Source organism: Macrobrachium rosenbergii, chromosome 26 (assembly GCF_040412425.1).
Source record: "Macrobrachium rosenbergii isolate ZJJX-2024 chromosome 26, ASM4041242v1, whole genome shotgun sequence".
In the NCBI taxonomy this organism is placed as follows: Eukaryota; Metazoa; Arthropoda; class Malacostraca; order Decapoda; family Palaemonidae; genus Macrobrachium; species Macrobrachium rosenbergii.
In genome coordinates, this window is record NC_089766.1 from 15054946 (window position 1) to 15069054 (window position 14109).

General features: G+C 35.2%; 1 protein-coding gene across 2 annotated transcripts in view; it reads right to left on the minus strand.

The window, feature by feature from the left end:
• The window catches only part of Art4 (arginine methyltransferase 4), a 64630-nt gene that overhangs the window by 6458 nt on the left and 44063 nt on the right, over positions 1-14109 (minus strand). Inside the window, exons 12-13 of one of the 2 annotated variants that reach the window (XM_067128352.1) lie at positions 9308-9456; positions 8945-9143 (exon numbers count right to left, since the gene is read on the minus strand). In XM_067128352.1, the coding sequence (XP_066984453.1) occupies positions 8976-9143; positions 9308-9456 (317 nt within the window). In that variant the 3' untranslated portion in view covers positions 8945-8975. Of the gene's footprint in view, positions 1-5559; positions 9144-9307; positions 9457-14109 lie in introns of those variants that run through there. The other variant, XM_067128351.1, reaches the window with a different exon arrangement.

Sequence of the window (14109 nt, forward strand, 5' to 3'; positions counted from 1 at the left end):
GAACCAAAGCAAGTACAAAATTACCTTGCTACTGAGTAACTTCAATATCTTATCCAAGGATAAGTTCTCAAATTTAAAAGTTGTAGCCATTGCTCATATGTCCAGTGGCTTACCTTCCATTAAGGATAGAAATTAGCATGAAAGTCCTTAACTAAAGACTCAATGAAAAGGACATTCACTGCATTCTCCATAACACTCAAGACAGAACCTTTACATCAGGCTTAATTCTGTTAGTGCAATTCCAACAGTCCTTACAGACAGTACTAGACCCCAAAGGGGTCAAGTTCCTCAAGCCCTAAAGACTCCAGGCCCCTTAATTACACCTGGCCTAAAGACCTCATGTGGTTCAGGTTGTAAGCAATGTCTAGTATAGCATTAACTATAACATAGTAAGACAAAGACTTAAAGCTATAATAGCTGGAACTGACAGCATTTAGAGTAACTAGGAAACTAAGAACTTAAGGAAGCTGCCTATAGAGGTGTATGGTCAGGAAATACCTCCACCTCCAGTTCAACTCCTGAAGAGAGAAAACATGAGTATTTGAACCTCTCGCCAACTTTAAGATAGATCCTTATTAACTACTACAGACAAACTCACCCTAGCACAAGATGGTTATGGTGTCCACTTGACATCTGAATCATGTGGAAACCTGGAAAACTTTAGCAAGTGGAAATTTCAGAAAAACTTTCTTAAGTATGAGTTCTATGGAAAAATACTAAAGAGGCAACAGAACCCATGATCATTCCTCCTAAGACACCAAAGTACCCAAGGAACATCCTATATTCCTTGGATTCTTTAAACTTATAAGAATCTCTCCTCCAATCATAATATGAAAGATGTGAGGTTTCAAAACCAACTAATACTGCTGAAAATGCCAACTAAATAAGTCAGAAGGCCTTTCAGTGGAAATTAATATTGATAACTTTTTGTTCCAAGTGACTAATATGCCTACACTCAAGATTTATTAGTTCTTCAAGACACTGACATAGCTGAAAATTCAGCCATTCTGTAGCCAGAACTGCCCAAGGAAAAGCTAAAATCTTCCTTGCTTCTATCCAAAGAAGGGTTTTTTCTATTCTGAATAAAAAGGAATAAACAAAAATGACATTAGTTAGAAAAAATTTTTTAATGATGCCATAAATATATATATATATATATATATATATTACTAAACAGACCTCATTCAAACTGGATGGTATCTAATGGAGTATTTATTCAGAAAAAGTTACAAGCTTTCTTGAATGAGGTCCTTTTAGTAATTCTACTATTGCACAGAACAATTGTGTATGTGAGAAAGTTATATATATATATATATATATATATATATATATATATATATATATATATATATATATATATATATATATATATATATATATATATATATATATATATATACAGTGAACCCCCAGATTCATGGGGATGCATCCCACACCCCCGCGAATGGGTCAAATCCATGAATGCTTAAATCCCCTCTAAAAACATAGAACTGCCCATTTTGATAGCTTAAACACAGAAAAACCCTGTAAAAATGCTTATACCTGAATATTTTAATAGTTTTATCACAAAAAGTGCATTTATTCATGAAAATTATATGAAAATACAGTAATTAGTGAATATTTCTCAGTGAAAAATACCACGAATCGGCGAATTTTCCGCGAATGATGGGTAGATATGTTCCACAGAGAAACCCGCGAATGCGTGAGTCCGCAAACGTTGACAACGCGAATACGGGGGGTTCACTGTATATAAAATGTGTGTGTGTATAAGTGAATCATGAAAATATGGAATGTGATGAATATATAAATAAAGACAAAATCCATGGAGGAAAGAGAAACAATGGAGTGCTCTTTTCTTCATGGATTTTGTCTTTATATATATATATATATATATATATATATATATATATATATATATATATATATATATATATATATATATATATATATATATATATATATATATATATATATATATATATATAAAACCTACACATCATGTATATACTATATATCTACATATGTGCATCAATATATATATATATATATATATATATATATATATATATATATATATATATATATATATATATATATATATATAATATATATATATATATATATATATAGGTATGTATATATATACACCTAAAGAAGGGAAGATGATTTGTTTGATAACATTACTAATTATGCTCTAATTGACATACACTGCTTGAAGTTCCTCTGATGACTAAAAATTTGATATAATAGGTGAAACAGACCTCCACCAATACTGATGAAACTCCTGAAATTCTAGACCTCCCATGATCGCAGCCCAGGCCTACACTGAGGCATCAAAAGGACTGGATCCTTCTTCCCATGAGAGTTTAACTAACATCAAATCTGATAAGCGACCACCTGCTGACCCATGTTCAGGTAACAGGAAAGAACCCAAGTTTGATTCTTGTCCGGTCAAAAGTTTCCTAAAATCATATGACCTCAATGCAAAGATCTCTGGTTCTCTAAAAAGAGTTCTTATAAGGACTGACAACCTCTTAGAAGTGATCAGTGGAAATAAATGCCGCAAATGAAGGAGAAACTTCTCCGCAAGAAAAACCCTAAACAGTGAGAATATCTTTGACCCAAAAATGAAAAAACCTGCTCATGGACCCTTAGATTACGAAGTAGTTCTCTTTCTCCAATATATGGTGGCAAGAAAGAAATATCTTAAGAGAGGCCCCCTTTACACGAATTGCATTAAAGCCTTGAACATACACAAGCCACAGCTCAAAGTAAGGTTCTATTTCCATAAAATCATACATTAACTTCTCCTTACAGAAAACAATTAACCTCTTCAAAATAAAAATGTGACCATTTATACACTGGTTGTATATCAGAAACTTGATTCATCAATAACAGAAGTAAAAGCAATTGCCCTCCAGCCTTAGAACAGTCAGAATAAGTCTTAGCTACCAAAAATACACCAGAGAAACCGGGGTAAAGGCTACCATGCTCAAAGGCGGAAAAGCAGCAGTTGATTGCACTGAACTAACTCCAGATAAGCTTCCACTGAGGGTTGAGTGATGACAAAACCAGTTATTCTGGCTCAGACAAGACATTAATTTGGTTGGAAACCTGTTGACTCAACCAAATGTCCTAAATTCTGATCAGGAAAATCTCGCGATAATGAGAATGTTCCTAAACCACAGGGAAATCGGAAAAAAAAAAAAAAAAAAAAAAAAAAAAAAAAAAAAAAACGAAACAGTAACCGTTTACTGATAGAAACTCCTGCAACTGGAAACTGAGTCGAAATCCCCAAAACACAATGTTGTGACTACTAACGACAACCACCTGCCTAATCAAACGTAAGCCTAAACGATAGCACATTGTCAAGATTTTCCATAGGTAGGCGATAGTCAAGCAGAAGATGTGCACCGGCGATAGGTGCACACGCAATAAAAAGTGCAGTCACTAGATGTGCAGTTGAAAAGCACATAGGTGATAGGAGCACAGGCGTATAAGTGCCAACTAAAGGCATACAGGCGATACAAGCACAAGCTATAGGTGCACGAGCAAAAAGCATACAAGTGATAAGCGCACAGGCAATAAGCGCGCATGAGTACGAGCTGCGAAATGCGCAAAACTGCACTAGGTGCAGGAGACTACGTGCACACCTCTTACATGCCTATGAATCCAGAGAAACGCAGGAAGAGGAAGAACCTCTACACACGTCTCTAGATACTACAGAATCTTTAAACCTAGTCCTAGACTGTGAACAATCCTTACTAACATTAAAAGAAAGACAAGAAGAATCAATACTAACAAAATGTCCTGATGCCGTCAAACTTAAATGCAGTGAAGACGAAGGGCAGCTTTTCTTTACCCAAGCTATCTTTCAGCGAACAATGTCTGATGCCTGCACTGATGTCAGGCTGACTAGAGGAAGGGTACAATAGGCATAGACCCGCACCACTTTCTGACATGTCCTGGTTTCCTGTCACTCCGAGTCATGAGGGAACGAGGGAGTGGGACAGGCTGTGTCAAGGACAAGGCAATAAAAAGCAAGGGCGTTGACCCTTCCCCCAATGTGGGGAAACAACCCAAACTTACCTAAACTCTCAGGAGGGTCAGCAAAAAAATAAAACATTAAAAACAGTAATAAAAAAATATACAAAAAGACTCCACCAATCAAGTCTAATGCCCTGAATCAATGGAAAGCTCATTTGGAGTAACAGATCAAAGAGAAGTAGCAGAGGACCTAACCAGTTACTAAATGGGAAAGCAGACAAGACATGCACCCCTTTAACTTAAAAGTCCTACTAGTAGTATCCTCTATAGTTATTTCTACAACCTAACAAGCTCTCTTCGTTAACAATAAATTACCACATTTTGTTCAATTACAATCATATAGTCATCCAATAATTACTTTTCCCTCAGTAAAACATATCCTGAGGGTAATAAAACTGGAATGATGCCTATTGTTGCAACTGTTACCTTACATGATGATACCGAACGAATATTACATAAATGAAAGAACAAACCAACAGAAAAACTTACTGCATCTGCCAAACCCCTACTGCAGCCAGTGACAGAAGTACCTATTAGTCCCACGGCGGGGGGTGGGGGAAGTAGATGGACAGAAGAAGGATATTCATAGAAAACCAAGTGTTCTCATTTTTTGTTTTAATCTGTCGAACTCCCACTAGCGTAGAAGTAAAAGCTATATAATGGAGAGGTTAGGTTCATTAAAAAAGCAATAAAAAATAAATGAAAGTTACAACACTGAAACTGCAACAGCACTGTATAAAGTGAATGAAAGTTACAAAACTGAAATTGTAACTGCACTGTATAAAGTGAATGAAAATTACAAAACTGAAATTGTAACAGCAGTGAAGTAAAAAACACCAGCACGTATACTTCAGTGCACCTCTTTGAATGAAGTAACATTCTAAGTATAAAAATCTGAAATTAGAAAAAATCACATGAAGACAAAGAAAACTTTTCAGCTGCTTTACCATGCCTCATGATCTCTCAAGTATATAAAGGGTACACTGTACAGTTACAGACTGGATCATTCTTGCAGATCCCTTAACCTGGAAGAACAATATTAAGGAGGATTACCAGCAAGTGGTGCACAGTACCTGAAACCAATGTATCTTGCTCTAATTAGAGAACAGTTCAGTTATGTGGCTGCATGGAATAGTCCAGTACAACTCAGATGTGCTGACTCCATTCTACACAAAAGCATCCACTAGCCTATGACCAATATTCATATTGTCATGGAATGATTTCATTTCATATTAGCTACCATCACCACACTCACATTACATGAAATAGTAACCAAAGAATACAGTACTCTAAAAACTACAAATATTAAAAATACTATACACAGGTCAAGGTTCTCATCCAAACTGTGCTCAACCAGGCTCCACAAATCTGAAGATAACGAAAGGTAAATTCTACAAATCATCACAGATAATTCATGTGAATTAAAAATAAAATGTATGTAACTTGCTGCTTATTCAGCAATACTGTATAAGGTGTCTAGTTAATAGGATATGTTGGAAGAAAATACAAATGCAAAATGTTGACTGTTTAATTTTAATTATTACTCAGTGTCGAGGTATTGAAATGTCCCACTAAAATACAGTATGTGAATGTGTAATGCAATTGTTAGGTTAACAGCACATGATGGTGCTAAACTCCCATCATCAACTTAGGAGGTAAAATTAAACATCCACAATACACAAGGACAAACTTATGCCAATCACTACTATAGTGTAATGAGTTAAATATTTGTAAAATATCCTGAGATACTCATTTTGAGAATGTGGCACCTAGACGGCACTGATAATGGATTTAAACCTCTTCTTACACACTATCTTCAAAACTTTCCTCAAGCTCTGTATTTCAATGGTAACAGCTCCACAATTCATGTTCTTCCAATGGTCTGTATGACAATTTAATTTTTCCATCTAGTCAAACAAAATACAACTGATATTCAAGTTCACTGAAGTTTTAGTTTTCAAAATAATAACTCAGTATTGATATCAACAGATCAAAGGCTGATCTCCTTGTATGTAAGACTACACTTTGGTTTAATGAGTGATGAAAGCATTGCGACCATCATAAGAATTGTATGTATTCCTTTGCCCAAAATCAAATATTCCAACCATCATGAAAAAAACTCTCTCTTTCATACAGCACTTGTCCAGTAAAGGCAAGGCACAAGATAGTGCCATGGAAACAATTCGGTTTTCAAAAATGCAAGTGAATTATAAAAGTGTCTTAGTCTCAAAGGTTCAGCTGTATTTTCCTATTGACTGACCAAACTTGTAAATTTACAGCCCTAAAACTCCACATGGATGTGTCTACTACAAGTTTAGTTACTGTCAGGCCATTATTTTTGGGATTAGGTCACTTCCATGATTCATGACAAATGTAGTAAATTCAGATTAATCTCCAGAAATACCCAAATATTTCAGCAAAGTATTTTTTCAGTAAACTTATCTCTGTTTCTTTACACACTGTATTTGCCGGTGTATAAGACGCATCCTCCCATAAGACGCACGCCTATTTTGCATGGATATTTTGTGGGAAAAAACGTTAGTATTTTCATCACACACTTACTGAAAGATATTTGAAAGTGATTTTGCAGGGAAAAATGTATGATTCATTCTAGTTCAAATTTGATGTAATAACAGTGCCTTTTTTGTTTTTCAGCCATGGGTTTGGACTCAGTATGAAATTTACCATAAATAAATGACGTTACTTTATGGGAAACCGTACCCAAACTCTTACCTCCTCTTAGGTCAGCTGATAGTTGTTTATACCGTAAATGTGTTACCGTAACAGGCCACCAGGGAGGTACTATGATTTTGTTTACATCCACTCATTGCAAATGGCTGAGAGGCGGATGAACTTCTTTGTAATTTAGAGAATACAGTAAATAAATGTTTTCCTAAAAGCAAAACAGTTCCTATATACTGTAATGCAAGACTTACAAGTGTGGGTTATGCACGGTTGGGAAGGAAGTACAATGAGATGATGTGAGCTTCCCTTATAGGCTAACTGCCAACGTCTTGTAAGCAATTTTTCGTAAGTTTGTGATAACAGACTGATTATCCTGCTTGTTTTCAATTATTTTATTATTAGTAACACAATTTTTTACTGTAATGATTAGGCTTGTTTTTCATTGTTTATTATTAGCAACAATTTTTGTGCCTACCCAGTTTACTCACCATAGGCTAGGCCAAGAATAACCTATGGCACTCAGTCTCCCATCCGTAATACGGCCGCATTGGACTCAGGCCAGTTTTGTGATACATCTAAAAATAAAAAAAACAGTCCGTCTAATACGTCGACAAATACGGTAATCATTCAGCTACTTGGCTGAGGATGCTAAACTTGTCACATCCCCTAAAAAGAGGAAGTTTACAGTACAGGAACAAAAATCACAGACTGATAGGTTGACGAAAAAACGAATACACCAATATGAAGAACAGGAAAAAGGAAAGTTGAAATACTTTTCTCTCTGCTACCAAAGAAAAAGGCAACAAAACTTGAAGACAAAATGTTGAGATTAAAAGCCTCAAGGTTTAGAAAACTCACAGTAATAATGTTCAATGGATAGTGGCATAAAAGCACAACCTCTGAGTTTTTATAACTAATAAAAAGTTTTACTTCATTACATTCATCAGCAATAGAATGAAACTCAAACATTTCAATTTCATAAATAATAAAAGACAAAGGTTAGGACAGAAACGACTAAGACCTCACAGAAATGGAGACTTCTTTACTGCTAAATATTGTATAAACCTTTCGAGAACTACTACTGATGTAAAACAAAATCTTATATCAATTAATGTAATTGAATAAGAGAACCATCTAAAAAATAATTCTTCACAAAAAATGGAAGTAAACCTTGCTTTTTGCCATACACTAACACTGCAAACCTGAAGAAGATTCATGAGTTTTACTTGATAACTTGTTCAGTTTGAATATGTGTTCTCATAAAAAGGCAAAATGCACATCTTGAATCAACTACATACTTTTACAGATATACAAAAATAAATTATCCAAAGAAATTGTTTATACCTTTGTATTTCTAGTACTTCCTGACAACAAAGTATAATGTTCAGAAAGACACAGGAAACGAACAAGAAACTGTCAACAAAATTGTCCATCAAACTTAGGCTGTTTAAGCCATCTGACAATAATATACTGTACTGACTTTTCAACTAGACTTACCTATATGTGTTGTGTTCCTACAATATGTGAGATGTATAGCAGTGCAGCTGTCATTGAGATACAACCTTCCTTCGTACAGAGCTTGTCGAAAAGATTACTAAATGTTGAAAAAAATAAATCGACCTACGGTATGTTGTCTGGCATACAGAAACGACAATTTTGCAAGAAATCTTATCGATTGGTAGGGAAAACACACTAGTAACAGTCCTTCTATAAACGAAGGATTAAGTATAACCCTATAGGTACTGAATATTTTTCCATGCTGGAAAAATCTTTAAATCACTGAAAAACCACAGCAGATTTAAGTACGATAGGTACTTAAATTCTAATATGCAAGATAAAATTTCATTGCATAAAGTGCTGATTTTAATACAGTACTGTAACATTTATGTTAACTCCAGAAGAATACTACAACCATTTTTTGCTTCCTTTTGAATTTCATTACCTGCCACAGGCAGTATTTCTTTTCTTTTCAGTACTTTACCTTCCACAAACTTTTAAAAAGTTCATAAAGAAGTAAATTCCAGCACTTACATGTTCTCTTCTGTACCAAGAGATCATATTTTTTGTACAATACACAGTAGCTTCATTGCCCTATCAACAGCTCACAACTACTGGTTCTAATTTGTCCAACACTAAGTTAACACACCGCTGAGCTGCATGCAAATGACTTACAGGATGAGGACATCCTAAAATCATGAAAGAGCAAGTTTACCGCAAAAGCTGGACTCCAGCTGAAGCGTTGGTCACTGGGATAGAGACCGTTCAGTTGTACCCATGGTTGAGTGACTTCCAAGTTGAATACCCTGAGTTGGTAAGACTATGGAACCTGGTGTCACGTAATCACCAATCATAAGAGCACTGTTGACTGGGAAGTTACCAGCACCTACACTGTTGCTACTCCCAACCATTGGCTGAAATATGATTTGAATTTTAAATATAAAATTTTTTTTCAAAATATAAATTATATATATTCAAAATACAAATTATTTATAAGTGATGTATGCTGGGCCTCATATATAATAATCAAAAGTAGTGTATCATGCCTCAATACCTGGTGGAAAAAAAGGACACTTACCTGTCTACTACTGTGAGATGGAGCACTAGAAGAAAATGATCCTGGAGAAGCTGCAGGAGGGCTGACTGCCCTTGAGTGCCCCTCACCTTGCATAGGCAAATTCAAGGGTATTGAACCTAGGCTGATGTTTGCTAGGGGTACATTTTGTCCTGCAGGGAGAGAAATTTTGTAGACTAAGATCTTGACACTTCACAGCTACCTAAAATGATGCAAGTAACAATCAAGTTGCAAGACCAGGAAGACAGGACTATTTAACAACCAGACCCATTATCAAAGTGGCAGGGTACAACTCACTAAGGGAAAACTCGTTTTATTGTAACCCATACTCAGGGGTTAGTAGGAAAAATCTATCCTCCTGGCAAATTATGTAGCAAGACACACGATCTTACTCATATATGATAGGTAAAATGTTTTCTAAAGGGTTATAAAGCTTATTACAAGAGACAACTTAAATATAAGGATGATATTTTCTGGTTGTTACCCAACATATAATCCACAGGTTACAAAGGGCAGGATTACTGAAAAGGTGATTAAAGGAAGAGTGGGGGGCAAACAGAGAAAAAGGCTACTGATGCTGTTCAAAGGAATAGAAAAATTGAGTCAATAGATGCTATGAATTTGCATGAAGGTAAAGTGAAAGATTCATATGAAATTTTGGAGAGGGCACTTTTCAGCACAATTTTGATGTTTTATTATTCAATGTGTATATTATTGCTATCTAAATGCTGCAAAAAAATCTTACAATGCATCTATTAAACCTTTCAGATTTTGGGGTGGGGTTTCAAAATTTGTCTGTGGCAGAGCAAGCAATGACCAGTTATGGACATGGCAATATTTCAATTATTAGTCGCTATGATCTAACTTTTATGGTATAAAGCTGGTTTTAATGCCATTGTAAAACTGAATACCTGTACTATATCAAAGTATGTTAAAAAAATACAAAACAATAAAAAGGGAAAGTATAGCTGATATGAAGTTGTGTTGAAAGTTCATTGGCAATCTCAAGTTAGGAATTGAATGACTTCATCAGAATGTCAAAGTGTTAATGATAAGAAATTTAACAATACTCTGCATTTGTGAAGTCAACACTACATAGAACTTTAACATTTGTAATCTGGATTATATTACAAGTGGCTGCCCTTGGAGAACTCATGGATAAACATTGGGTTACCAGTCAAGGTCGAACTAGTACCGAGGCGTACGTAATTTTCCTCCTGCCTTCCAGTTCTATGGCAATAAGAAACATGCTATCCCACCTTACCCTCCAAGTTCAAAATACTCTGCAAATCACATTAATGTTTACTGTAATCTGTCATCCTGAGACCTACTCTGATAAGAGTAACAGCTAAAGCAAGCACACTGCAGGCATTGCCACCTTATGAAAATCATCTGAAATGACATACTCTATAATATTTTTAACATTTTAAACAAATTCCTGACCAGAGTTGGGATTTATTCTAACGATTCAACTTTAAAACACAAAAAGAAATTCCCTCTAAAACACTAAGCCCTGGCAAAATGACACTGCAAACTAATAAAATGTTAAATACACAAACCTGATGCTTTTCGTGTGTCACATAATGTGTAGCACCCATTAAGATCAAGTTTTTTGGAAACTTTTTGCAATTTTTTTTCTGAAATCCAACTGCTTGAAAAAAAATCACACTAAACACTCGAGTCAAATTTGTTTTTCATTTTTTTTCACATACAGACTGGTTGCTACAAGGCAATCTCATGCATCAAATATTAGATATAAAATACATCACAGGCAGTCCCCAGTTAACGGTAATCTGGTTTTATGGCACTTGTCTAGTGATGAAAATTGGCAATTTTCGGTGGCGAAAATCGCTGATTTCCGCTTATCGGCACCAACAATTGGGTTTTGGTGCGATACATACCTAACAGTGGTGCTGATAACCGAAAATCGGCAATTTTCAGCGTCGATAAACCTCGATTTTCGGTTATCATCACACCGTCAGAACAGCACCCCCACCAATAACCGGGGACTGCCTGTACTGGGTATACTTACAGAAATTTATGGTCGAATTAATAAAAAAAAAAAAAAAAAAAAAAAAAAAAAAAAAAAAAAAAAAATCTTCATATAATTACAAAATACTGCAACAATTTCTAAAGCATAAAGCATTTGCTGTTCACTCATTACAACCCTGTTCATTATTGCAAATGTTAAAGTAATTTATAGTTTTCCTAGGATACAAACCTACAATTTAATAAATAGAGTTTCTCAGCACAAGTCTGTCTTAACTTAAAACAAAATCCTATTGCCGAGGCCAATGGCCTGACGAGCTCAACTGCCCTGCCTCTCCACTATGATAGATCCCAATTTCACCAACTTGTCTTCATCAAGATGAAGATTCAGACCCTTTACAATGCCTCAATTACTGCTAATTTTCTGCTATAACAAGATGGTGTAACCATCACGTTGGTGCCACTCTTCCAGTAATTTCAACCGTTGTCCCCTCATTTTTCATCATACATTTCATTTTCTGTGTTCATTTCTTTCACAGTATGAATTTTTACTTGTTAAATGTAGTCATTTACATAATTCCTGTGTTGTGCACCTGGACTGCCATTTTGCTTGTCCCAACCAGTGCTCCTGTGAATTCCTGCCTCCAGTTAATTTTTGGTTGAAATTATTACGTTGTTTCTTTTGGTAATGATTATCTTGGAGCTGGGTATTTTTCTGTAGCATGATGGAATTCCTTGACAGCCTTCCATCTGCATTTTGCATTTCAAATTCTCAGTTCACAGTAATTGCTGTACTTGTCTTCAGTACTATTTATGCTATTTTGCATTTCAATTTTACTTAACTGGTAACTGCTCAGAAATTACTTCTGAATTTCTAAAATCTGTTGTTGTAAAACCTTGCAACTGACTGAACTTCAGTATTTGAATTCCAACTGCATCATTTTGCACTGTGAGCTGTGACTTTATAACTAAGCATCATATTTCAATTTTATAAGTTAAGGCTGAACAACAATTATCCTTACATAATCAAAATATACATTTGTGTATATAAATATTTTACTGCTGTAGTACCGTCATCACTTCCATTATGAGGTTTCAACCTAAGAGAGAAAACACTCTGTAAACCAAGAAATAATTTACCCAGACAACTGATCCAGACATTCTGTCATGGTACCAGCTTGTAGAATTAAGAAAGCAGAAATGAAAGTTACTTTCATACAAATATAAATCCTAACTGACATAGAAATGGTCACCTCTTCCTGGATTGAATGTAAGGAAATTAAATGTTTACAGTTAAAAAATATAGTTCTGCAGTCCCTAACATGTTAACTATCAAATTTCTATAAAATTAATGTTTCACAAAAGGATGAAAATACCACAACCAAGAGTTTCTAACACAAAATTAAAACTTTATATGTAAATGGTCAAGATTTTACAGCAAAGCACAATAACTCAAAAAATTCACATATGAGCTATTCCAAGAGGTTATAAAACTTCAAACACTAAAACCAACACAAAGTGCACTAGAAACAAAATGTTTTTAAAGAAAGAATTTTTTCATACAAAACTATTAATCATATTGCACCCACAATGCATTCTCAAATTTTATGTGACATACACACCACCTGTTTTCCAGACCAAAGCTTAATTGTTCCTATGTGAGCACTTTGAACCCTTCAGTAGGTACAAACCATCTTCTTCATATTTCACACTGGCTCAAGAAACGAAGGGATGGAAGATGGGCACTCCAGATATGACTGATGAGTTTATGGAAAACCTGTATTGTTCAGATTATTCAATTGCTCTATCACATCCAATCAATGATAATATTTGAACAACAATTTATGTGGGAAGTTGAGAAGTCAAGATTCCAACTTGAGAGCTAAGTGACTCTGATAACATGGCTTATTTAAGTCACTGGATTTTTAGTAGAAAACCCAAAGAGTAAAGCAAGAAGTTTGTACTGGTCAAGTGAGAACAGACAGCAACCACTAATCATTCAGGTAAAATGTAAAAGCTCATAACCCTGGTAGACTACATCTCCTAAGATGATAAAGGATGAATACAAGATGGTTAAGAGGTGGTGGAAGACAATGACAATTGCAGCTCATGCTGCAGGTAAAATTCTTTACACTCAACCAACAGTTCCAAATTACAATCCTATCAATTTATTCATTGCATCTCTCAATTAAAAAACTAATTAATGTAGACTGACACGACCAGGTACCCACAATCAAAATTGTTCAAATTTCTATAAATTTCTTTTCAGGCTAAGGAAGTAGCAAGGGGTCCAATTATGTGAACTGCTACTAACCTATTGGCTTTGTCTTCTGAAACGTCCATGGAGATGACAATTGCCTGTCTCAGCCAAACAAATTTAGTACTCAAAAGACAAGCATATATCTCTGGCCTGCTGACAGAAAAAGCCTGGATTTGTTACCTCTGTGGTGTCTCAGCCTGTTTAAGTAGTAGTAAATAACTTGCCAGACAAAGGTTTTGCTGTACTTGGAAGAAGTCAAAAGAAGCAGTGGTATGGTTTTGACTACTGGGTGTCTGGATTTTTTCAATGAAATCTGGAGCATGAGACAAGACTTGTGAGAGGGCAGACATTTGACCCTTGATTACTGAAACTTGAGAATCTCTTCTACAGGTATAACAAGTCTGAAATTACAGTAACAGTGATGACAATATTAATGTTCCTCCTCTGAGGACTAATTCTTACCAGTTAGTGATAGCAAAGGACTTAGGGAGAAATCTTAGTTGTATCAGTCTCTGTATGTGAAAAGGTTACATGAGACAATGTGAAGGACGCTGAA